General features: G+C 38.4%; 2 protein-coding genes across 9 annotated transcripts in view; one reads left to right on the top strand and one right to left on the bottom strand.

The window, feature by feature from the left end:
- Positions 1 to 20,820, top strand: part of MCMBP (minichromosome maintenance complex binding protein) — a 68,773-nt gene extending 47,953 nt beyond the window's left edge. For 2 of the 4 annotated variants that reach the window (XM_029244769.1, XM_029244767.1), the window contains exons 10-16: positions 163 to 286; positions 1,458 to 1,575; positions 6,763 to 6,928; positions 7,866 to 7,999; positions 8,935 to 9,099; positions 18,436 to 18,524; positions 18,922 to 20,820. In XM_029244769.1, the coding sequence (XP_029100602.1) occupies positions 163 to 286; positions 1,458 to 1,575; positions 6,763 to 6,928; positions 7,866 to 7,999; positions 8,935 to 9,099; positions 18,436 to 18,524; positions 18,922 to 19,048 (923 nt within the window). In that variant the 3' untranslated portion in view covers positions 19,049 to 20,820. Of the gene's footprint in view, positions 1 to 162; positions 287 to 1,457; positions 1,576 to 6,762; positions 6,929 to 7,865; positions 8,000 to 8,934; positions 9,100 to 18,435; positions 18,527 to 18,921 lie in introns of those variants that run through there. The other 2 variants (XM_029244768.1, XR_003796966.1) reach the window with 2 other exon arrangements.
- A 465-nt stretch (positions 20,821 to 21,285) lies between these two features.
- Positions 21,286 to 26,589, bottom strand: part of INPP5F (inositol polyphosphate-5-phosphatase F) — a 92,674-nt gene continuing 87,370 nt past the window's right edge. For 2 of the 5 annotated variants that reach the window (XM_029244759.1, XM_029244760.1), the window contains 3 exons: positions 26,267 to 26,395; positions 25,590 to 25,677; positions 21,287 to 23,799 (listed from right to left, as the gene is read on the bottom strand). In XM_029244759.1, the coding sequence (XP_029100592.1) occupies positions 22,644 to 23,799; positions 25,590 to 25,677; positions 26,267 to 26,395 (1,373 nt within the window). In that variant the 3' untranslated portion in view covers positions 21,287 to 22,643. Of the gene's footprint in view, positions 23,800 to 25,589; positions 25,678 to 26,266; positions 26,396 to 26,589 lie in introns of all 5 variants that reach the window. The other 3 variants (XM_029244758.1, XM_029244761.1, XM_029244762.1) reach the window with 3 other exon arrangements.

Here is a 26,589-nt window from a genome sequence, read left to right as displayed (position 1 = left end):
ACGCTGTCTTATTTTGACAGCTGGCATCACTTACCGACCAATATTTTAAGTCCATACTAGTCATCTACTGATGTGCAGTGCTTTGTTCCAGTTACTTTTTAACCTAAGAGACACGAGAGGAACTGGTTTGTGTTCTGAATCTGGTCTCCTTTCTCTCTCCAGTTGTTTCTAGTTTCATGTCTGAATTGTCTCCAGTCAGAGCAGAACTGCTTGGGTTCCTCACTCACGCCCTTTTGGGAGACAGTTTGGCTGCTGAATATCTTATATTACATCTCATTTCTACAGTGTAAGTGCTCTGTTCTTGGTGGGAATTAAGGGAGTTTGGTGTTTTGTTGAGAGGGGAAAAGAACAGAAAGGTTTCTGTTTTTATCAGGTTTCATCACCAGATGGTTATTTGTTCAGTGTAACAGGTGTTATACCAAATCACAGAAATTCCTTTTTCAACTTTTCTCAGCATCACATGTAGCATTTTGATTGTATCTCCTTAAATTTAAGAGCAAAAATCAGATAAAGAACCTGGCCAATGAGTAAAATGAGTTGTTTTATCCTTTTTGCATTCTGAATTCTCTATTTATACATCCCAAGGCTCTGTGAGGTCCATTTGGTGTACATCTCACTTGTATGTGGACATGTGCCCCTCTCCCTTTCACTTCACTACAGCTCTTTGTTTTCTGATTTCAAAATAACATGTGTGCCTTCAACAAGTTCCAAGAGCATAAAGAAGAAAATTGAAATTGTCTATAATCTCACCACTTAAAGATGATCTCAGTTAACAGATCTTGGTACCTGTTCATATCATCTTTTTTTTGTTTACATATGTATCCATCCCTACTTAGATCTCAGTTATACTCTAAACAGATCATTATCTTGCTTTTATCATTTATGTTAAGCGTTTCCTATCATAATTCTTCTTGAACCTCTTAATGGCTGTGCAGTATTTCATTATAGACAGCTGTACTTTTTCCCTAAATGTTAGGTTTTCCTACTTTTTCTCTGTTTAAATAATCCTCCAGTAAACATCTTTGTACTATAAATCTTTCCTCAGGTAGGATTTGAGACAGTAGTACATGATGGTTGAGAGCATAGACTCTGGAACCAAACTACCTGGGTTCAAATTCAGCTCTGTCACTTCCTGGCTACGTGAACGTGGGCATGTTTCTTAAAATTTCTGTATCTCAGGTTTCTCATCTGTAAAATGAAAACAATAATACCTACCTTAGAGTGTTTGGGAATTAAATGAGAAAGCATTTAAGTACTTAGAACAGTACCTGGCACGTGCCCAGCACTTAAATATTGGCTGTTATTTTTATTGTTGTTTCTGCTTAAAAAAACAACTGATCAGAATAATCTGCTTTAATTTTAATGACAGTATTAAGCTAATTTTTCTTCGTTTGCTTTTTGATGGAGATCAGGAAATCACATGAGTATCTTATTGCTTGATATCTTTTTTTTTCTAGATATACAAGAAGAGATGTTCTTCCACTAGGAAAATTTACGGTTAACTTGAGTGGGTGTCCACGGAATAGTACCTTCACCGAACACTTATATCGAATTATCCAACATCTAGTTCCAGCAGTAAGATCAATATAAATATGTATTATAAGCTTAAGTACACTTTAAAAGTCCATCTAATTGTCTTTCATTCAACCCAAATATTTAACTTTGAGATGTTAACAGACCTCATTAAGGGGAAACAAAGCCTGCCTAGTTTCATAATTTAAAATGTACTAACTCCTAAACATTTCATGTTTCCTTTATTGCCTTAGCACAGGTCTCTTCAAGTAACAACACAACTGTAGTAACTCCCTTAACATTGTACTCTCCGTTGATGCCAGTTTGTTTGTACAATTTGGTATCCTTTGTGTGCTTTAAAATCGTAAATCTAAGTAAACTCTAAATTATAGGAGCATAATTCTTTTAGTTGAGGTAATAACTTGATCTCTCCTACCCCGGTTTTAATTCCTGTTTGGAAAGTCAAGCTACCTTTATTTGCCAGGACATCTGGAACGCAGTGTTCGTGTGGTATTAAGATCTTGGGGACAGGGGAATAGCTTCTAATTAGCTGTGTGACTGGCAATGCCGATCACTTCTTTGGAAATTTAAGAGGTTGAAACAGATCATTCATTTAACCAGTGTTTATTGAGTGTCTTCTGGGCTCTTAAGAAACAGCATTGGACTAAATAGACCAACATTTCTCACTCTCCTTGACTCACTTTACACTGTTAAAAAATTATTGAGAACTTCAAGAGATGTTGTTTGGGTTTTTATTATCAATTTACCATATTAGAAGTTAAAACTAAAAACATATTAAAATATTCATTGAAAATCAATTACATATGAGCAGAAGTAAAATATTTTTGTAAAAAATAGCTTTTTTTCCAAACAAAATAATATTAGTGATAAAAGTGACATTGTTTTAAATTTTTGCCAGTCTCTGTAATGTCTGGATTAATAGAAGACAGCTGGATTGTCATATCTGTTCCTGCATTCAGTCTATTGTAACATGATGTTTTGACTGAAGTATATGAAGGAATGCTGGCCTTACACAGATGAAAAAGTAGTTGGCAAAGGAAGGACTTTTAGTGGCATTTTCAGATAACTGTAGATATTCTTCTGATACTAGACCAAAACTGTCCATATGGCATTTTCTTCAAGGATAGTTGTGTGAAATCTGTAATCTCATCAATGAACTTTTTATACTCTGCTATCGTAAATTCATTGGTCTGTCTTGCACATTGAATGGATCTTTTATCCATGTGTGATTTTGACCTCATGGACCCCATAAAAGGTTTTCAGCAACTCCCTGGGAGTGCCCTGGACCACATTTTGTTGGTGGTGGAAGACCAACAAATAATAACATATATAGTATGTCACTGAAGTGCCATGGAGAACAGTAAAGGCCCAGGGGAAGGGGATAGGGAGTGCTGGGGGGTAGGCCAGGGTGGAGTTGCTGACATCTACAGCGTGTTGGGGAAGCCCTCTCCAGGGTGGAGTTCAGGGAGAGACTTGATGCAAACCCAGGATCAAGACACAGGGCCGTGTTGGGGAAAGTGTCTGTCCTGTGCAGAGAACAAGTTCAGGGTCCGAGCGCAGCGTGCTGGGCATGTTGAGGAACGCCAGCCTGAGGGGCCGGTGTACTGCCATGGAATGAATGCTGGGGAGGAGCGTAGGACGTGGGGTCTGAGTGGCAGCCTAGGGCCACTCAAAGCTTGAGGCCAAGATTTAAGTAGCACATACTTGGGACATGAATTATATTTTTAAGTATGAAAGTGATATGAGGAAAGTACTCAAGATTCTTGCATGGTAAGGTATTTCCTTTTTGTTCTTTTTATTCCACATCACTTTGTAGTGGTTTGTTTTACTGTTTCATTTTTACCATATCCCACTCCCTTATATTACTCTTATGTTTGTGTCTAGCTAGCACTGAACTTTTTCTAAACACTTGCCTTTTTAATATCTTATTTAGTTTTCGTAGCAGTAAGTGTGAGTGACCTGCTTTTGCTTATATGGAGCTGCACCCTGCTCTATGCCACCTTTTGTTTCGACAGACTCTGTTTCTTTCGGGGTCATTTCCTTGTATCTATAATATGACCCCCCCCCCTCCGCTTTCTTTGAATTACTGAGCCAAAGTACAAAAATCCTCTGCATTTTGAAAATACATCTTCTCTCTTCCTTGACATCCTTCCCCACCCCAGTCTCCACCCGTACCACACATACTTCTTTATGGTCCAGAGTGATCTTAGATTGGAGTACAACGCAGGGTGCAGAGGGCACTGGGTGTGGTGGGCTCAGGAAGACGGAGGGAGGTGCAGGTGGACTTAACTGATTTTCTACTGCTGAGACTGGGTGAGGAGGTGGCTCTCCCGGGTAGAGCAGGTTCCGAGACCCACAGCGCTGATGACAGTGTGGAGTCCTCCACACCTCAGGCCTCCTTGGAGCAATTTGTTTAGAGGTCTGCAGCTGTCTATGCTGAATGAATATAGTTTTATTTTATTTTCAAAATTTATTAAAAATTTTTAAAACGGAAGTATAGTTGATATATAATATTATATAAGTTACAGGTGTACAATATAGTGATTCACAGATTTTTTAAAAATTGAAGTACAGTTGATTTACAGTGTTGTGTTAGTTTCAGGTGTACAGCAGAGTGATTCAGTTACACATACATATATATCTATTTTTTTCTCAGATTCTTTTCTCTTATAGGTTATTACAAAATATTGAGTATACTTCCCTGTGCTATATAGTAGGTCCCTGTTGGTTATCTGTTTTACATGCAGTAGTGTATTATGTTAATCCCAAACTCCTAATTTATCCCCCCACCCCTCAACCCTTTCCCCTTTGGTAACCATAAGTTTGTTTTCTGTGTCTGTGGGTCTATTTCTGTTTTGTATATAAGTTCATTTGTATCTTTTTTTTTTTTTTTTTTTTTAAGATTCCACATGTAAGTGATATCATACGATATTTGTCTTTCTCTGTCTGGCTTACTTTACTTAGTATGATAATCTCTAGATCCATCCATGTTGCTGCAAATGCCATTATTTCATTGGTTTTTATGGCTGAGTATTGCATTGTATATATGTACCACATCTTCTTTATCCATTCATCTGTTGATGGACATTTAGGTTATTTCCATGTCTTGGCTATTGTGAATAGTGCTGCTGTGAACAAAGGGGTGCGTGTATCTTTGTGGTTTAGAGTTTTGTTTCTATGCCCAGGAGTGGGATTGCTGGATCCTTTGGTAATTCTATTTTTAGTTTTCTGAGGAAACTCCATACTGTTTTCCATAGAGGCTGCACCAACTTACATTCCCACCAACAGTGTAGGAGGGTTCCCTTTTCTCCACACCCTCTCCAGCATTTATTATTTGTAGACATTTTGATGATGGCCATTCTGACCAGTGTGAGTGATATCTCATTGTAGTTTTGATCTGCATTTCTCTAATAGCAATGTTGAGCAGCTTTTCATGTGCCTTTTGGCCATGTGTATGTCATCTCTGGAGAAATGCCTACTTAGGTCTGTGCCCACTTTTTTTTTTTTTTTTGCGGTACACGGGCCTCTCACTGTTGTGGCCTCTCCCATTGTGGAGCACAGGCTCCGGACACGCAGGCTCAGCGGCCATGGCTCACGGGCCCAGCCGCTCCGTGGCATGTGGGATCCTCCCAGACTGGGGCACGAACCCGTGTCCCCTGCATCGGCAGGCGGACACTCAACCACTGCGCCACCAGGGAAGCCCTATGCCCACTTTTTGATTGGGTTTGTTATTTTGATACTGAGCTGTATGAGCTGTTTGTATATTTTGGAAATTAAGCCCTTGTCAGTTGCATCATTTGCAAATATTTTCTCCCATTCTGAGGGCTGTCTTTTCATCTTCTTTATGGTTTCCTTTGTTGTGCAAAAGCTTTTAAGGTTAATTAAGTCCCATTTGTTTATTTTTGTTTTTATTTCTATTACTCTAGGAGATAGATCCAAAAAGATATTGCTGCCATTTATGTCAGAGTGTTCTGCCTATGTTTTCCTCTAGGAGTTTTATGGTATCCAGTCTTACATTTAGGTCTTTAATCCATTCTGAGTTTATTTTTTTATATGGTGTTAGAGACTGTTCTAATTCATTCTTTTACATGTGGCTGTCCAGTTTTCCCAGCAACACTTATTGAAGAGACTGTCATTTCTTCATGGTATATTCTTGCCTCCTTTGTTGTAGATTAATTGACCATATGTGTGTGGGTTTATTTCTGGGCTTTCTGTTCTGTTCCATTGATCTACATTTTTGTTTTGTGCTAGTACCATACTGTTTTGATGACTGTAGCTTTGTAGTATAGTCTGAAGTCAAGGAACCTGATTCCTCCAGCTCCATTTTTCTTTCTCAAGATTGCTTTGGCTATTTGGGGTCTTTTGTGTCTCCATACAAATTAAAAATTTTTTTTTCTAGTTCTATAGAAAACGCCATTGGGGGCTTCCCTGGTGGCGCAGTGGGTTGAGAGTCCGCCTGCCGATGCAGGGGACACGGGTTCAGTTCGTGCCCCGGTCTGGGAAGATCCCACATGCCGCAGAGTGGCTAGGGCCCATGAGCCATGGCCGCTGAGCCTGCGCGTCCGGAGTCTGTGCTCTGCAACGGGAGAGGCCACAACAGTGAGAGGCCTGTGTACCGCAAAAAAACAAAAACAAAACCAAAAAACGCCATTGGTAATTTGATAGGGATTGCATTGAATTTGTAGACCACCTTGGGCAATATAGTTTGGTGTTTGTCCTCTCCTCTCACGATTACTGATTTAGATATCGTATTTGTGTATGGATGATTTCCTACTTCTACTGTATGTTTGCCTTTACTGATGAATATGATTTTAATTCAGGGAGCACAGCGGAAAATTAAGCTTTTCTCTCTCCGTCTTGATGTGTAAATAAACATTTTATTTTCTGTTTTGTTAGCCTGTGGTCAGTTAAAGAAGTTATAAGCCTCTGAATATTTGATATATATATCAGTTGTCTATCATTTGTTTCTGGTTCACTGGTAAAATAAAAAATATTCTTCAAGAATACTGAACAAGACAGCTGAAAATAAAGCAGCTCATAGAATCAGAAATTCTTATGATGGAGAAATTTTTGTTTCTAAGAGCTCAAGAAACCATGAGACTGCTTACTCCCTTAGAAATAATAAGCTCTTTCTTTCCATTATAAAATGTAGTGTTTAACTCCAAATATATGTTTTCTTAAAAGAGGGAAACTTAGTTCCTTGATCATTAAAAAAGTTTCTCTTTGCAGTCTTTTCATCTGCAGATGACTATAGCGAACATGAACCACTTGAAATTCATTCCCCACAAAGACTACACAGCCAATCGCTTGGTCAGCGGGCTCCTCCAGCTGCCCAGCAATACTTCTCTTGTAATTGATGAAACTCTCCTGGAACAGGGGCAGCTGGACACGCCAGGTGTGTGCACGGACGTTGTCCTTCCATTTCTAACTCCCAGCAAAGCCAGGCGTGGTAATGATCTTCTAAGGAATAACTGAACAAAGACAAATTCACATTTCACAATATTTAAGACAAAGGCTTGCTCTGTGAATTTGGTTAAAGCATATATCATTAACAAATAAATTGTGTACATCAACTATGTTTTGTGATAGTTTGAAAATAGTATGATAATACACCAAGTAGCAGGTAGCTTTTTAAAGGCTGAAAAGGGAGGAGGTTTTGCCTTTAGTCCTATATTACCTCAAAAGAAAAGTTGTAGAAAAGATCTAATAAAACATTTTCTACCAGCCAATGTGATTTTAAAAATATTTTTCAAAGAATCTCTGAAAAAATATTTAGTAGATCAGATGGCTTGCACTAACCTCAGTTATGGAACATGTTATAAAATTACAAGAAAGCAGATTGCTTTATCTATGCTCAAATGAGAATTAAGACACTTTGCTGGTGTAAGTTCAAGAGGTAAAAATAGAAAAAATACTGTAGACTGTGTAGAATTAAGGCAAAGGTGAGTATAAATTCAGTAAAATTCACTAACCTTATCTCTGTATAAAAATAATTTTGGTTCTACCAGATTATTTTAGCCCCGTGAAGATGCCACATACAAAATAATCATACTTTTATCGGGAACTATTTTATATCTAATTGCACACCAGATGCTTGGTATTAGATTTGGGGTGGGTGGGGGAGGAATCTTGGCTCCAGAAATACGTTTGTCTAGCTTGACAGATATTATCTGTGAAGCCTATTAATTAATGACCATTTAGAAGATTGAACAGTGCCTCATATACTTTTTTTTAAAGCAGTAGAACTCTCATGTCTTATTAACGTCAGCAAAACTAATTTGGTTAGGTGATTAAAATCAAGTTACTGAAAAATTATTCCCTTGTTTTTGTAGGTGTTCATAATGTGACTGCCCTGAGCAACCTAATAACTTGGCAGAAGGTGGATTATGACTTCAGCTACCACCAGATGGAATTCCCCTGCAATATTAATGTTTTTATTACTTCGGAGGGGAGATCACTCCTGCCGGTAATGAAGGGTCATTTTAAAATGGACGGAGGTTACATTGGAAAGATATCTATATTTTTGCCTTGTTTCTTGGTACTACTTATTATTAATAAGTTAAACTTGTTTCAGAGTTGTGGCTGCCGATTATTAATGAGGGAGCTGCTTATTTTGTTCTCTGGGATGAAAACTTTGTAAAGAAAATCACAAGACAAGCAAAGAAAACTCTTGGCAGCAGAAAACTCCCACATGTAGGGAGAGAAAGTAGAAACTGTCTGTAAATTGCCTGATTAACATCCAGACCTTTGTTCTTGCTGCCTCTGTTCCATTGTTTTCTGCCAGTCCTACGTGAGAAATATTTTAGAGTTCCTTTTAAAATGTTCCTAATCACCTGGTAATTATTTCTATGCTTTATCGTGAAATGCTCTGGTGAATCATCAGTGACTAATGAAGAGAGCTTTTACATCTGAGTCATTAATGATGAGAAGTATGCCCAGTTGTTGAAGAGGCGTATAGTTGCTCTGTATAATGATGTTCACCCTTGATACATGAGGAACTGCCTGTGAATGAGAATGAAATGGCCCAGTGGTAAATTTCTGTGGGAAGGTGTGATTTGCTATATGTGGTTTCTAGAAATCCAGTTCAGTAAGAAATAGAGTACATGTTCCGTGATTAAGGAAACATCTAAAACATTTTAATTAGCTGCTTTTTAGAGATTCACTGTCTTTTTATATGTTTACTGATACCATTGAAGAAACATAAGTAACAAAGAAAAGGCTAACTTCTGTAATTATTGCTGAGATAGTTACAGTGCATAGAAATTAATATTAAACAGTGCCCTCCCCCTAATAATGAATTGTATTTAATTCCCTTAGGGGCTGATAGAGATAATGCATCCCCCTGAAATTCTAGGTTGATTTAGGAACTTGGAAAATAATGTGTACTGTTTCTCATTTTAGGCAGACTGCCAGATCCACTTACAGCCACAGCTAATTCCACCAAACATGGAGGAGTACATGAACAGCCTTCTCTCTGCGGTGCTGCCTTCTGTGCTGAATAAATTCCGCATTTATCTGACCCTTTTGAGGTTCCTGGATTATAGCATATCTGATGAAATAACCAAGGTGTGTTTGGGTTAAAACAAAGGATTTCCCTGTGTTGAATTGGGATATTTAATCAATTTACATTTACTGTAATTACTGATAAGGTAATCTTGCTATTTGTTTTCTGTGTCATATGTCTTTTTTGTTCCTCTATTCCTCCATTATTGTCTTCTTTTGTTTGAAATAGATATTTCTAGCGTACAATTTTAATTTCCATGTCTTTTCTTTTATGACATATTTTTTTTCTTTAGTCGTTGCCCTGGGAGCTACATTAACATCTTAACTATGATAACCTGGGATTAATTTAGGATTATGCCAGTTTAAGCACAATAGTATGCAAAAGCTTTGCTCCTTCATACCTTCCATTCCTTCTCCCGCTCCTCTGTGCTTTATCATCATTCACATTACGTCTTTATACACTGATACGTCTGTCAACACATTTACAATTATTGCTTTATGCAGTTGTCTTTAAAGACATTTATACTACCTTTTATATTTACTTGTGTAGTTACCTTTACCAGTGATCTTCACGTGGATCCGAGTTACTTTCACTTTAGCCTGGAGAACTCTCTTTCGTATTTCTCAGTATTTTTTATGGGGGAGCTCTGCTTGTGACACATTCTCAGTTTTTGCTTACCTGGGAATGTCTTAATTTCTCCTTAATTTTTGGAGACTAATATTGCTGGATGTAGAATTCTTGGTTCATAGGCTTGTTCTTTCAGCACTTTTAAGTCCTCCAACTGCCTAGTGGATTTTCTGAGGAGAAGTCAGTTTCCAGTGAGGGTTCTTTGTACACAATGAGTCATTTTTCTCTTGTCCTTTCAAGATTCTCTTTGGCTTTTGACAGTTTAGCTGTAATGTGTCTACATATGGATCTCTTTGAGTTTATCCTACTTGCAATTTATTGAGTTTCTTGGATGTGCAGATTAATGCACATTTGGGGGGAGTTTTCAAGACATTTGGTAAGTTTTTGACCATTATTTAAGTTTTTTTCTGCCCCTTTCTCCTCTGTGGCACTCCCATGTATGTATGTGGTACACTTGATGGTGTCCCACAGGTCTTTGAGGCTCTGTTCAGTTTTCCTCATTCTTTTTGCTTTCTGTTCCACAGACCAGATAATTTTGGTCAGCCTGTCTACAGATTTGCTGAATCTTTCTTCTGCCTTTCAAGTGAATTTTTAATTTAAGTTGTATTTTTCAACTTCAGAATTTCTGTTTGCTTTTTAAATAATTCCTGTCGCTTTACTGGTATTTTCTATTTGGTGAGACATCATTCTCATACTTAAAGTTCTTTATTCATGGTTTCCTTTAGTTCTTTGAATATATTTAAAATAGCTAATTTAAAGTCTTTGTGTAGTAATTCCAATATTTAAGTTTCCCCAAGGACTTCTTATTTTCCAGTGAAGGGGGCTACACATTCTTGTCTCTTTGTATTTCTCCTACTTTTTGTATTGAAAACCAGGTTTTTTATAGATGATTTATTTTTTTAATCTAGTTATTTTATTTATCTTTGGCTGCGTTGGGTCTTTATTGCTGCGTGCAGGCTTTTCTCTAGTTGAGGCGAGTGGGGGCTACTCTTCGTTGTGGTGCACAAGCTTCTCATTGGGTGGGTTCTCTTGTTGCAGAGCACGGGCTCTAGGCGCGCGGGCTTCAGTAGTTGTGGCTCGCGGGCTCTAGAGCACAGGCTCAGTAGTTGTGGCGCACAGACTTAGTTGCTCCGCGGCATGGGGGATCTTCCCGGACCAGGGCTCGAACCCGTGTTCCCTGCATTGGCAGGCGGATTCTTAACCACTGCGCCACCAGGGAAGCCCAAACCAGGTGTTGTGAGTAATATAATTTGGCAACTCTGCTCTGGCAGATTCTGCCCCCTCCCCGCCTGCCCCCCCAGGGTTTTGTTGTTGTTGCTCTTTGTTGTTTAGTGACTTTTCTGAACTGATTTTTAAAAGTCTGTATTCTTAGTTGTATGTGAGCACTGAAGTCTTGGCTCGGTTAGCTGAGTGGGCAGTGATTGGATAGAAATTTAATTTCCTTAGATGCCTGGAAGCAGTCTCCCAGTCTAAGCTAAGGGACTCTGTATCCATGTTGGAGCAATCCTTTAACACTCAGCCATGCAGTTTACAGCTGCCCCCTAGCCTTCGCCTTCTGCTTGCACAGAGCCTCAGGGTTGTTCAGTGGTGAGAGCTTATGGCCTGCCTACTCAGGCTCAGATCTTCTGAGCATGTGCCCAGCCCTGGGCATGCATGCGACCTTCTAAATTCCTGGTGGTTGGGGATAGATATACACACACATATTTGTGTGTGTGGGTGTGTATATATATATACATATATATGTGTATTCCTTCCCCTCCAGATCCCCTTAAGGATATCTCATTCCTCAGATTTTCTCTTTTTCTTTTTTTTTTTTGGTTTGGTTGTTGTTGTTTTTTTTCCCCACAGTGACTTTTGAATTTTATTTTTTTATACAGCAGGTTCTTTGTTTTTTTTTTTTGCGTTACGCGGGCCTCTCACTGTTGTGGCCTCTCCCGTTGTGGAGCACAGGCTCTGGCTGTGCAGGCTCAGCGGCCATGGCTCACAGGCCCAGCCGCTCCGCGGCATGTGGGATCTTCCTGGACCGGGGCATGAACCCGTGTCCCCTGCATCGGCAGGCGGACTCTCAACCACTGTGCCACCAGGGAAGCCCTATATAGCAGGTTCTTATTAGTTATCCATTTTATATATATTAGTATATATATGTCAATCCCAATCTCCCAGTTCATCACACCACAACCCCGCCACTTTCCCCCCTTGGTGTCCATACGTCTGTTCTCTACTTCTGTGTCTCAATTTCTGCCCTGCAAACCGGTTCATCTGTACCATTTTCTAGGTTCCACATATATGCGTTAATGTACAATATTTGTCTTTCTCTTTCTGACTGACTTCATTCTGTATGACAGTCTCTAGATGCATCCACGTCTCTACAGATGCCCCAATTTATTTCCTTTCTATGGCTGAGTAATATTCCATTGTATATATGTACCACATCTTCTTTATCCATTCGTCTGTGGATTGGCATTTAGGTTGCTTCCATGTCCTGGCTATTGTAAATAGTGCTGCAGTCAACACTGGGGTGCATTTGTCTTTTTGAATTATGGTTTTCTCTGGGTATATGCCCAGTCGTGGGATTGCTGGGTCATATGGTAATTCTATTTTTAGTTTTTTAAGGAACCTCCATACTGGTCTCCATATTGGCTGTACCAGTTTGCATTCCCACCAACAGTGCAAGAGGGTTCCCTTTTTTACACACCCTCTCCAGCATTTTTCTTTGTAGATTTTCTGATGATGCCCATTCTGACTGGTGTGAGGTGATACCTCATTGTAGTTTTGATTTGCATTTCCCTAATAATTAGTGATGTTGAGCAGCTTTTCATGTGCTTCTTGGCCATCTGTATGTCTTCTTTGGAGAAATGTCTGTTTAGGTTGTCTGCCCATTTCTGGATTGGGTTGTTTGTTTTTTTAATGTTGAGCTGCATGAGCTGTTTATATATTTTGGAGATTAATCCATTGTCTGTTGATTTGTTTGCAAATATTTTCTCCCATTCTGAGGGTTGTCTTTTCGTCTTGTTTGTAGTTTCCTTTGCTGTGCAAAAGCTTTTAAGTTTCATTAGGTCCCATTTGTTTAGTTTTGTTTTTACTTCCATTACTCTAGGAGGTGGATGAGAAAAGATCTTGCTGTGATTTATGTCAAAGAGTGTTCTTCCTATGTTTTCCTCTAAGAGTTTTATGGTGTCCAGTCTTAGATTTAGGTCTTAATCCATTTTGAGTTTATTTTTGTGTATGGTATTAGGGAGTGTTCTAATTTCATTCTTTTACATGTAGCTGTCCAGTTTTCCCAGCACCACTTATTGAAGAGACTGTCTTTTCTCCATTGTATCTCCTTGCCTCCTTTATCATAGATTAGTTGACCATAGGTGTGTGGGTTTGTCTCTGGGCTTTCTATCCTGTTCCATTGATCTATGTTTCTATTTTTGTGCCAGTACTGTATTGTCTTGATTACTGTAGCTTTGTAGTATAGTCTGAAGTCAGGGAGTCTGATTCCTCCAGCTCCGTTTTTTTTCCCTCAAGACTGCTTTGGCTATTCGGGGCCTATTGTGTCTCCATGCAACTTTTAAGATTTTTTTTCTCTAGTTCTGTAAAAAATGTCATTGGTAATTTGATAGGGATTGCACTGAATCTGTAGATGGCTTTGGGTACTGTAGTCATTTTCACAATATTGAGTCTTCCAATCTAAGAACATGGTATATCTCTCTATCTGTTTGTAGCATCTTTAATTTCTTTCAGCAGTGTTTTGTAGTTTTCTGCATACAGGTCTTTTGTCTCTGTAGGTAGGTTTATTCCTAGGTATTTTATTCTTTGTGTTGCAGTGGTAAATGGGAGTGTTTCCTTAATTTCTCTTTCAGATTTTTCATCATTAGTGTATAGGAATGCAAGAGATTTCTGTGCATTAATTCTGTGTCCTGCAACTTTACTAAATTCATTGATTAGCTCTAGTAGTTTTCTGCTGGCATCTTTAAGATTCTCTATGTATAGTATCATGTCATCTGCAAACAGTGACACTTTTAGTTCTTATCAATTTGTATTTCTTTTATTTCTTTTTCTTCTCTGATTGCCGTGGCTAGGACTTCCAAAACTATGTTGAATGATAGTGGTGAGAGTGGACATCCTTGTCTTGTTTCTGATCTTAGAGGAAATGCTTTCTGTTTTTCACCATTGAGAATGATGTTTGCTGTGGGTTTGTCATATATGCCTTTTATTATATTGAGGTAGGGTCCCTCTATGCCCACTTTCTGGAGAGTTTTTATCATAAATCGGTGTTGAATTTTGTTGAAAGCTTTTTCTGCATCTATGGAGATGATCATGGTTTTTTTTCTTCAGTTTGTTAATATGGTGTATCACATTGATTGATTTGTGTATATTGAAGAATCCTTGCATCCCTGGGATAAATCCCACTCGATCATGGTGTATGATCCTTTTAATGTGTTGTTGGATTCTGTTTGCTAGTATTTTGTTGAGGATTTTTCATCTATATTCATGAGTGATATTGGTCTGTAATTTTCTTTTTTTGTAGTATATTTGTTGGGTTTTGGTATCAGGGTGATGGTGGCCTCATAGAATGACTTTGGGAGTATTCCTTCCTGTGCAATTTTTTGGAAGAGTTTGAGAAGGATGGGTGTTAGCTCTTCTCCAAATGTTCGGTAGAATTCACCTGTGAAGCCATCTGGTCCTGGACTTTTGTTTCTTGGAAGATTTTGAATCACAGTTTCAATTTCATTACTTGTAATTGGTCTGTTCATATTTGCTATTTCTTCCTGGTTCAATCTTGGAAGTTTATGTCTTTCTAAGAATTTGTCCATTTCTTCCAGGTTGTCCATTTTATTGGCATAGAGTTGCTTGTAGTAGTCTCTTAGGGTGCTTTGTATTTCTGCTGTGTCTGTTGTAACTTCTCCTTTTTCATTTCTAATTTTATTCATTTGAGTCCTCTCCTTTTTCTTGATGAGTCTGGCTAAAGGTTTATCAATTTTGTTTATCTTCTCAAAGAACCAGCTTTTAGTTTTATTGATCTTTGCTGTTGTTTTCTTTGTTTCTATTTCATTTATTTCTGCTCTGATCTTTATGATTTCTTTCCTTCTACTAACTTTGGGTTTTGTTTGTTCGTCTTTCTCTAGTTCCTTTAGGTGTAAGGTTAGATGTTTATCTGAGATTTTTCTTGTTTCTTGAGGTAGGATTGTATTGATATGAACTTCCCTCTTAGAACTGCTTTTGCTGCATCCCATAGGTTTTGGATTGTCGTGTGTTGTCATTTGTCTCTAGGTATTTTTTGATTTTCTCTTTGATTTCTTCAGTGATCTCTTGGTTATTTAGTAACCTATTGTTTAGCCTCCATGTGTTTGTGTTTTTTATGTTTTTATCCCTGTAATTTTCTAATCTCATAGTGTTGTGGTCAGAAAAGATGCTTGATATGATTTCAATTTTCTTATATTTACCATGGCTTGATTTGTGACCCAAGATGTGATCTATCCTGGAGGATGTTCCGTGTGCAGTTGAGAAGAAAGTGTAATCTGCTGTTTTTGGATGGAAGGTTCTATAAATATCAATTAAATCTGTCAGGTCTGTTGTGTCATTTAAAGCTTGTGTTTCCATATTAATTTTCTGTTTGGATGATCTGTCCATTGGTGTAAGTGAGGTGTTAAAGTCCCCCACTATTATTGTGTTACTGTCGATTTCCTCTTTTATAGCTGTTAGCAGTTGCCTTATGTATTGAGGTGCTCCTATGTTAGGTGCATATATATTTATAATTGCTATATCTTCTTGGATTGATCCCTTGATCATTATGTAGTGTCCTTCCTTGTCTCTTGTAACATTCTTTATTTTAAAGTCTATTTTATCTGATATGAGTATTGCTACTCCAGCTTTCTTTTGATTTCCATTTGCATGGAATATCTTTTTCCATCCCCTCACTTTCAGTCTGTATGTGTCCCTAGGTCTGAAGTGGGTCGCTTGTACACAGCATGTATATGGGTCTTGTTTTTGTATCCATTCAGCCAGTCTATGTCTTTTGGTTGCAGCATTTAATCCATTCACGTTTAAGGTAATTATCGATATGTATGTTCCTATTACCATTTTAATTGTTTTGGGTTTATTTTTATAGGTCCTTTTCTTCTCTTGTGTTTCCCACTTAGAGAAGTTCCTTTAGCATTTGTTGTAGGGTGGTAGCATTTGTTGTAGGGTGGTTTGGTGGTGCTGAATTCTCTTAGCTTCTACTTGTCTGTAAAGATTTAGATTTCTCCATTGAATCTGAATGAGATCCTTGCCAGGTAGAGTGATCTTGGTTTTAGGTTCTTCCCTTTCATCACTTTAAATATGCTTGTAGAGTTTCTGCTGAGAAATCAGCTGTTAACCTTATGGGAGTTTCCTTGTATGTTATGTGTCATTTTTCCCTTGCTGCTTTCAATAATTTTTCTTTGTCTTTAATTTTTGCCAGTTTGATTACTATGTGTCTTGGCGTGTTTCTCCTTGGGTTTATTCTGCCTGGGACTCTCTGTGCTTCCTGGACTTGGGTGGCTATTTCCTTTCCCACGTTAAGGAAGTTTACAATTATAATCTCTTCAAATATTTTCTCAGGTCCTTTCTCACTCTCTTCTCCTTCTGGGACCCCTATAATGCAAATGTTTTTGCATTTAATGTTGTCCCAGTAGTCTCTTAGGCTGTCTTCATTTCTTTTCATTCTTTTTTCTTTATTCTGTTCCGCAGCAGTGATTTTCGCCATTCTGTCTTCCAGGTCACTTATCCGTTCTTCTGCCTCAGTTATTCTGCTGTTGATTCCTTCTAGTGTGTTTTTCATTTCAGTTATCGTATTGTTCATCTCTGCTTGTTTGTTAATTCTTCTAGGTCTTTGTTAAACACTTCTTGCATCTTCTCGATCTTTCCTCCATTCTTTTTCTGAGGTCCTCGATCATCTTTACTGTGATTATTCTGAATTCTTTTTCTGCAGCATTGCCTGTCTCCACTTCATTTAGTTGTTTTTCTGGGGTTTTATCTTTTTCCTTCATCTGGTACGTAGCCCTCTGCCTTTTCATCTTGTCTATCTTTCTGTGAATGTGGTTTTTGTTCCACAGGCTGCAGGATTGTAGTTCTTCTTGCTGCTTCTGTCTGCCCTCTGGTGGATGAGGCTGTTGAAGAGGCTTGTGCAAGTTTCCTTATGGGAGGGACTGGTGGTGGGTAGAGCTGACTGTTGCTCTGGTGGGCAGAGCTCAGTAAAATTTTAATCTGCTTGTCTGTTGATGGGTGGGGCTGGGTTCCCTCCCTGTTGGTTGTTTGGCCTGAAGCGACCCAGCACTGGAGCCTACCTGGGCTCTTTGGTGGTGCTAATGGCAGACTCTGGGAGGGCTCACACCAAGGAGTACTTCGCAGAACTTCTGCTGCCAGTGTCCTTGTCCTCACGGTGAGCCACAGCCACCCCCCCGCCTCTGCACAGGACCCTCCAACACTAGCAGGTAGGTGTGGTTCAGTCTCCCCTCGGGTCACTGCTCCTTACCCCTGGGTCCTGATGCACACACTACTTTGTGTGTGCCCTTGAAGAGTGGAGTCTCTGTTTCCCCTAGTCCTGTCAAAGTTTTGCAATCAAATCCTGCTAGCCTTCAAAGTCTGATTCTCTGGGAATTCCTCCTCCCATTCCCGAACCCCCAGGTTGGGAAGCCTGACATGGGGCTCAGAACCTTCACTCCAGTGGGTGGACTTCTGTGGTATAGTTGTTCTCCAGTTTGTGAATCGCCCACCCAGCAGTTATGGGATTTAATTTTATTGTGATTGCGCCCCTCCTACCGTCTCACTGTGGCTTCTCCTTTGTCTTTGGATGTGGGGCATCTTTTTTGGTGAGTTCCAGTGTCTTCCTGTCGATGATTGTTCAGCAGTTAGTTGTGATTCAGGTGTTCTCGCAAGAGGGAGTGAGCACATGTCCATCTACTCCGCCGTCTGAACCACTCTCTCTCATTCCCTAGATTTTCTTTTTAATGGTTTTGTAGCCTGCTGTTTGCCCCAGCTGTTAACCAATGTCTGGGATGGCTAAGATGATCAGTAGTTGCTTCTGATTACTTTTGATAAACTCTCTGGGGGAATAGGCTACTCACAGTGGGCAAGTGCCAAGTCAGGTTAAATAAAGACAGGCTTGCAAATGGATTCTTCCTGGGAACTACCAGACAGTCAAATAATAACAGTTCTCTGGGAATGGTGCTTTGACAGCTCCAGCCCCACAGCCCTCTCCAGTGGTTGCCAGGCTGGCTGTTTTCAGGGCTGCTTGGAGGTGGGTAGAGGAATAGGGCAAATTTAAATGCCTCAAAGCTCACTGTTCTTCCTATCTTTCTTGAAAAAATGCTCCCCGAATTGTTTCAAGCATCTGGTTAATGTGTAGAGTTTTGAAGAAGCTGATTTTGATCATTTTTGCCTGTGTTCTTGTTCCCTTTAATGGTGGTGAGGATTTTCAGAGGTCCTTACTTGGCAGTTTTTGCTGACGTCTCTCTTCCCTGTGTTTAAAGGCATCATGTTTGCTATGCACGTTGCTGGCTTTTATCTGTTTGCCTGGTATTCTCAAATGAATCTTGAGTTTTGTTACTTTGTTTAGAGTACTTTCCTCAGTGGTATAACTTATGTGTAAAGTTTGGTTCAGTCCTTTTACCCATATTATTACCTCATTTGTCTAAGATGCAGGGTGACTTCCTCATTTTCACATCAGGCAAGTCACCATGTTACCTTCCTTTTCCCTACAAAATGCAAATGTCGTTTCCTCATAAGGAATAATTTTAAAGTTCATTTACTGTTTGATAAAGGCAGTTGAAGATGATTTTGTGGAGATGCGCAAGAACGATCCTCAGAGCATCACTGCCGATGATCTCCACCAGTTGCTCATTGTAGCTCGGTGAGTGTACATGTCCACGATTGCCTTTTCATTGAGCTGTAGATAAATCTGCTTACTTAGGGTAACTGAGGCAGACTTAGAAAAATGGAAATGAACTTCTTCCTTCTAAAAATCCCTTGTGGAATGACTCATTGAGAGGGAGTCAGTGGCCAGGGATCACCTCAGTGGACCAGGCATGCTCCCTGTTCTCCACACTTCAAAGAGGGAATCACCCTCCAAATATGACAAAGTGTTCCTTTGTAGAAGTCTAACTAACTTGGTTGTTGAGTTCTGTAGTTACCAGATGGTCTTGTCTCCCACAACAGTATTTAAAAAACTTACAAACCAGTAGGTCTTAAAAAAAAAAAAGTCATTATTCTAGGTCTAGACTTAAATTTGTTTCTGTATTTCAAACCAGGTTTCTGTCCCTCAGTGCTGGTCAGACAACACTGTCAAGAGAACGATGGCTAAGAGCAAAGCAGCTAGAGTCTTTAAGAAGAACCAGGCTTCAACAGCAGAAATGTGTGAATGGAAATGAACTTTGAAGGTACTGACATCTATGAAAGAGTAATGGGCGAATTGTAGCCACATTATTAAAATTCAAATATCATTTATACCACACTGTTTTGTAGATAATTTGTATCAAAAGAAAAAACCAATGTCTTTTCCTGAAATCACACCTGGTAACATCTAAAGTTTATATAATATTCAGTAGGGGCTTTTTCCTTACTGATTTTACGGAGCTTTTGAAGTTTGTTTTATAATTATATAAATTAGTAATGTACAAAATTGTATTTGATATTAAAAGTTTAATATTGATAATGTTGCTGATTATACCATTTCCTTAGTTTCCTTAGCTTCAGCTAAGTCATAGGCCAGACTGTTGAAATGCTAACATCAACATCATTTGAAGAAAATTGTTGCAATTCCAAAGTCAGAGGAATTGTTCACTTCAGATTTTTATGTCTTTCCAATGAACAGTGGGTGTGAATGTGTACAGTGGTCCAAGTTTGGGGAATGGAGCATACTTGCCATAATTCACATGATCATGTGAAATTCTATAATATTATCTCCCAGACATCTGACCACAGCTTTTTTCCATTTAACAGTTGTTAACAACATGCAAAACAAGTCTTTAAATGGCAGTGGTTCCCAGACGTTTTGGGTTTCATGGACCCGTAATACTTCTAAAAATTGTGGGGATTGACAGAGTTGCCAATTTATTTTGCCAAGTAATCTGAAAGAAGTCACTGTATTATCACCCTTTTTTTTCTTCATAAAAGGACAATCTCAGAACAAGAGATAGTTCTTTAAGTGGAATAAATGTAGCTTTTTGAAAAAACACTACATTGTCCTTATTTTTCTCATTTCACTCCAGTGCATTTGGGAACCACTGTTTTATGGACTCGCTTAAGGGAATGCTGTCTGCCGTGTGAAGTTGTTTTGCCCAAATAGGAAGAGGACAAAATTTATTTAACTTTTTAAAAAATGCCTTCTTTAGAAAAAAATGGTTTTTAATTCTTTTCCTTAATAAATGTCATTTAGTTGCTGTGATTACATTGGATTTTGCATTTTATATAAATTTATCAATTAGTTCCAGATGTATTAGATGAACTAATATTATCTGCTAGTCCAGGAATGCCCTGATAAAACTGTATGTAGGTAGGTTTTCCCCAGACAAATTAGTTTTAATACAAATTTTCAAAGGAATAAAAATATTATCCATAGCTAGAAAGCGAATTGATACAGTACAGTAGTATAAGCGGCATCAAGAATCTTTGAAAAGGTTAGAACACTACTTTTAAGCTATCACTGGTTATATATAAAGATTAGTTTCTCTTAGTAACTTACTTAGTCGGAAACATTAGAAATCAGTTAAATGATTACTTAAATTCTGCACCCCCCTGGCCCCCAAGGCCTAAAGTGACATTGCTAACCAAGAAAACAGGGTCAGCCTTGAAAATGGAGGAGTTTATTATGCCTCATGAACTGAAGTGAAAATTACTAGTTGTTTAACTTTTCCTAAACTCAAATCTATTTTTATAAACTAATGTAAATAATCTGTTTATATTTAGAATTCTAACTGGTTTTCATTTTTATAACTGGTAGACTAGACCTTCCTTAAACTTTTAGAAATAAAACAAAGGCTCAACTGGATTTGTGGGAATAAAATTCAACAGAGTAGATGAGTTACTGTGTGTTTATTGTGCCAGTGTGAATTGTAATTTACCAAAGAGAAGTACATAATTTGCTTGGTCTTACAGAGAAGTTCCCCTGAAAGGAAAACCCTTTCAAATAAATAAAACTTCCTAAATTACTAGTACTTTGGGCTGTTTTTCATGAATTATGAGACTCACCCCATGTGATCTTCTGTGTGGAAAACCATTACCAGACGTAAACTTCAGTATGAGAGGTGGTGCAGCACGGCGTCCTCCCTCTGAAGTCCCATTCAGGTAAGAGATTAGTACTCTGGGCTTCAGAAATCCTTTTCTCCTTGGACAGTGAAGTTTGTTGTTCTAATGCAATGTTAATCCTATTTGAATTACCGGGAAACTGAACAGACATCTATATATTATCACCTTGATTGAGATTAAATTTTAGTTTTAATTTTAGTTTTAAAATTAATTAATTTTAATTCCTTAATTTTAGTTTTCAAAAATCTCTTTGGAACTAATTTCTTTGGAGCTTAAAAACACATACTTTTATCACCTGACCTTGACTTTATTTTCTCTCATGTTGTAGGACATCTAATAGTTTCAAGAAAAGGTGGTAAGAGAAAAAAGCATTCAGTTTCGATGTTTGGTTTTTAAAATTTGATGGTTTGTGATCCATTTCATCATTTTTAAAGTCATGAAAACACTTCAAAAGAGTAAAGTATTAGGAAAGGCTGGGACCAAGCGTTCAGTTATGGCAAACTTACCTTGCTTCCAAGTTCTTTAGTCTGACATAAAATATCAAACCTTTATCTTCAAAATATTATTCAAGGAATTCTCATAGACATTGTCACTTTAAATTATGATATTTTATTTTAAATAGTCACGACATCTGACACTTCAAAAAAGATACCACTGATAAATAACAAAAGTGGAAATATCAAAGTTACAACAGACATAATGTTTAGCTGAGAATCATTTCAACAGAGTAAGGCTCTAAAGATATCAGACAAACCAGTACTTGTTTGGAATAAGGTGTGCAACTTTCTTACTGTATAGGCTTACAGACAAGGCCCCGGTTCCATGTGGTCAAGGTTACAGTCATAAAACCTAAAGTTTTAGCACAGTTGTGCTTCAGATTGAACTTTCAGTAGTTGTGCTCGACTACACAGGATGTTATGGACTGCCCCCTGCAAAAAATTACAACTTGAAAGACTTCTTTCAAACATTACCAGTATCCAATATGTATACGTTCTTAACATTTCTGAAAAGAGAGCAAAATTAATAGGTGCTGGTGTTCACATCTGACAGCTCAGGTTTTATGACTGACAAGTCTTAATGCTCCTAGACTTTGGGGTGTACAAGGTAGCAGTATTTTAAATTTAAGTAGAACGTGGGGAAAATTAGCATCAAATGGGCATTCATTTCTTGACTGTAGCGCCATTAGCCCTCAATTAACTCTTTATAGGGAATGGTTAAGCCATTAAAAACTTAAACCAACAGTTTTTATATTAAAATGCTTCGCCATACTAGTAACACTTTGAAGTCACTAAAAACTAAGTATTTACCTTGTAGAGGAAACACACAGAAATGAACTGACAAACAGAAAAACAAGTTATGAAAAATGCTAATCACCTAAATGGATCCATGTCCACCCTCTGTGTCTACTTCATACCTTCTCCCCACCCACCCAACTCCAAAAAATGTTCAGGTTATTACATCCCAAAGTAATCTATTCCTGAATTACTTTTAAAGAGACAAACTGCTCTGTAGTGTATAAGCTACTTAGGTCTACATTCTAGGATGATGCACTTCCACTGTCCTAGCTCTCAAATTTGGAAATCTGCTCAGGTTCAGTCTCCTTTTAAAACCTTTCCAAAATAAACATAATTAGAATTTGTGATCCCTAGATTCAAAGACAGTACAGGTTATATGACACCTTTTTTTTGGATTAAATAAAAGCCACAGGATTCTGTGTGGCTAAAAACTAAATCTGAATTATTCGTGTCTGGCATTGAGTAAACATATTTTTAAGTTCATTCTGCTGGACTTCATTAACTCCTTCAGGTTCTGCAGGGCTCTTCTGAACCTTTGCCACTGCAAAGCTTATCCCCTGGGTTAATCCAGCTTGGGTAATAGTAGCAACCTGGACCATGGAACTTCGAATCTTTGCAAAGGGAGAGACTGCTCTGCTGCTACAGCTCTCTGAAGGAGAAGGAGTTACGTGAAGCCCTCTCTCGAGTTCAAGTGTGCCAGATTCAGAGCCGGGGGTCTTTTGAGATACAACTGAATGCACTGGTTCAACTGACAAAAGCTTTGGGCCTGCTGCAGAAAAAGACACATCTAACTGAGATGGTCGAGAAGGTATCTGTTCCGCTGATTCAAATTGAGTGTCTTCGTTAGAAACTTGATTGGTCACGTGATTTCCTTCCTCACTAGCCTGCTGAGAAACAGACCTGGTTTCTGACAGCTGGCTCATTTTGTTTTGTGCATCGTGAACAAATCTGTGGCAATAAATATCCACGGGCTTGGCAAAGCCAGTCAATGTGTGTATGTTGTCAGCAGAAGGACTTTTCTTCTGAGAAGACTCACAGCCTTTTCCAGGCCCACTTTCATGAGCAAGAGTAACCTCTGAAGGAACATGAACGCTAATATCAGTGCTGCTCATAGACTGGGATCGACTGCCTAATGGAGGTACTGAAGCAATAATACCACAACTAGGAAGAACATAGTCTACTGGCCCTACATTCTCTAAAGAGTTAGCTAGCTGCCTGTCTTCATCAGACTTGGAATTTGTAAGGAATTCATCAGAGTGGTATGAGTCATTATCTGAAGACATTTCCCCATCTGACTCTGCCTGGCCTTTACTATCCACCACACTAGTGTTTTCCATGGTTTCAAGACTACTATCTGATTTCCAAAGATTTACTTTTAAGTTTGGTTTTAGAAAGTTAACTTTCATTTCAGGTTTTGTAAAGTTTCCTAGCTTTCGTAGATTGCCAATATTTACATTGGATTTGGTCTGTTTCACTTTTTGATTTAGAGATGAAAATTTGCTCATTAAAAATTTTTTTCCCTGGGCCAAAGAGCCTTGATTTTGAGATCTGATGCCAATGATGTCTTCATGAGGTTTGCTGCTCTTCCTACAGATTAGAAAAGAAAAAAGTTAATTTCCCATGGAGGCCAATTATTAATGTAAGGGAAAACTCTTATTTAAAATGGCCCCAATTTCTTAAAAACAGTACACTGCTAAACGATAAACCCAGATAACCCCTTGGACTTGATGCAAGAACATTAATATCCAATACAAATATGTGAGCTATAGACAATTTTACATACAAAATATCATCATTTCAACATATAATCAGTATTAAGAGATGATTAATCAGATATCTTAATCTTTCTTAAACTAAGTCTTTGGAACAGCCAATGCACAGTATTTTATATTTTACAACAGGGCAGCAGAAGCCTTTGTAAGTGACATTGACGAGTCACCCCCAGGCACCGAATGGAATGGGTGGCCCGGCTGTGTGACTTTAACCCCAAGTTCAGCCATCAGGCCACAGACATCTCCCACATGTGCTGTCATCTTTCTCAAGCAGGCCACCTGGTGCACCGAAGAACCACCCTGTGGAAACACTACATCTGCAATATTTTAATCCTACTTAATGAAGCACTTCACAGTAATTAGATGAATTACGTTGAGTTCTTGGGCATTCGGGGAGGAGAGGGAGGTAATGGAGGAGGGGAGGGAAGCCTCCTAACAGTAGCCTCAACCTCTGCTTTTGCATTATTCTGAGAATAAATGTTTCCAGAAAAACCCCACACCCAAAATTTAGACTGGTCCCATTTCAAAGGCTCCACAGCCATATGTGGTGACTAACTACAATTGGGGGCAGCACAGATCCACCACATCAGCAATCTAAACCACCAGCAAAGGCAACACTAACTATAGACAGGTGTCTACAGCATCTTAACTAAGGTGTCTACACATTCCAATTCTGCTGAATTCAGGTAGAGCAGGGAGGGGAAAGAACGCCGTTTCCTTATGTTTCCTGTGGGCTACCTGGATTTATTTTAGAAGACTTGGGACATTTAACATAACTGCACTGAGTGTTTTCTTCGCTGGCATCCCTCATGGCTGCTATAAATAAGAAAAAAGTCAGTGCTATTTACCACACGTCTTAGTACACTGGTTCCACACTTGGTCATGCAAGATCACTGGTCATGACAATATTTCATAAAAATTATGATGTTAAAGAGCTACTTTATAGTAGCTCTTTATAGATTCTATAAAATTTAAATAATCTCAATTAAAAAAAGGAACCACTGAAATAATTATTTCTAACAGAAGACAATTTTCCTCTAGATGACCAAATGACTCTCTTTTCTAGTGGAATGTGGACTTTCAAACCTGCTCATTAGATGGAAAACCCACAGATTTTAAATGTAAAATAATCTGTTTACAGGCATTCTTTTCCAAAATTCAAAAACCTAGTGTTTAAAACATACTGGCTGGTTATTTTCTCTAAAAAGTTATTTAAATTTGAATGTTCCCTCTCTTAAGAGTATATTTAAGCGTTTCAAAATGTATCACTTGTGGCCATAATTTATTTTATTTATTATTATTACTATTGTGGCCACGCCGAGCGGCATCCAGGATCTTAGTTCCCTGACCAGGGATCAAACCAGTGGCCCCTTGCAGTGGAGGCACAGAGTCTTTCTTAACCACTGGATCGCCAGGGAAGTCCCATGGCCGTAATTTAAACAAAATTATTACTTTCTGATCCACGAAGATATGATACTTCTCCCTCTAAATACCGACACAGTATCATAATGTGATTTCTCTCCCTTTTGCAAATACTTTAAAAGAAGTAAAACTTTAATTTTCTCTGAAGAATAAAGACATTACTATCCAAAGTAGTATACTTACCTCTCAAGCTTTTTCTCTATTATAGGCACATCTAATCCCATGGCTTGCTTGGTGATCTGCAACATCTCTGCAATGCACTGAAGGGTATCTGAAACCCAAATATAGTTGCTTTCCAGTTTCTCCAAAAACATATTTAAAAATTAGCAGTTCTCAGAACTCCAAATGAAATTTGTAGTCTTGTAATTAGATACAAGTTTATTTGTTATAATTTACAGAAAAATGCTACTTGTTCATCACTCCCCTAATTCAAAATGTTCTAAAATTTCAACAGAAGACTAAAGAACAAAAGAACCAAATCAATTGGAATTAAAAGTTATTCTGAAACCCTCATCTGTCCAAACACTGCTAGATGCTGAGACAACAGCCGTGAACAAGACAGGTGTTGTTTCTGACTACTATCCATGAGAGGCGTATGTGGTAGGAAAAGCCATGACACCCATAAGGCCAAACACACTGAGAACTCCCATAATAGATTCCCTTGCCCCAGACTACATCATCAGTTCAAATAATGTCCCTGCATTGCTGGGAACAAAGCTGCTATTTCAGGATCTCAAATCACAAAGGTATTTTCCTGGATCATTCAGTTGGTACTGGGTATGTACAGTCCCCCAAGTCCCCGTGGGCTTATAAAAGCAGAGAAAAAGTTATCACTGAATACTTTCATCTCTCTGCGTTACCTTTTCCATCCTCTTCTGGATTGCGCATTACAGCTCTCAAGGTGTGGAAATAGCCACTTGCTTCTTTATATCTGTAGTGCAGTCGCATGCAGGAGAACTTTGCCTTACCAAAAAGAGTGGGTTCAGGACCTAAAGACCCAAATGAATACATGTAAATCTTTCACGTAACATTCACTTTCTTCTGTATCTTCAAAGGACTGACATTCATCAATTATTTAGCATTTTTCTTCATAATCTAAATGAGAGCGCATGCTTATGGTTTGGTTTCATGTGATTATAAATAAAAATTCTTCAGTCTCAAATATTTAAACTGTCTCGATCCC

Source organism: Monodon monoceros, unplaced genomic scaffold (assembly GCF_005190385.1).
Source record: "Monodon monoceros isolate NGI ecotype Baffin Bay Population unplaced genomic scaffold, NGI_Narwhal_1 Super_Scaffold_4, whole genome shotgun sequence".
NCBI classification, from domain to species: Eukaryota; Metazoa; Chordata; class Mammalia; order Artiodactyla; family Monodontidae; genus Monodon; species Monodon monoceros.
This window is presented reverse-complemented; position numbering and strand designations above follow the sequence as displayed.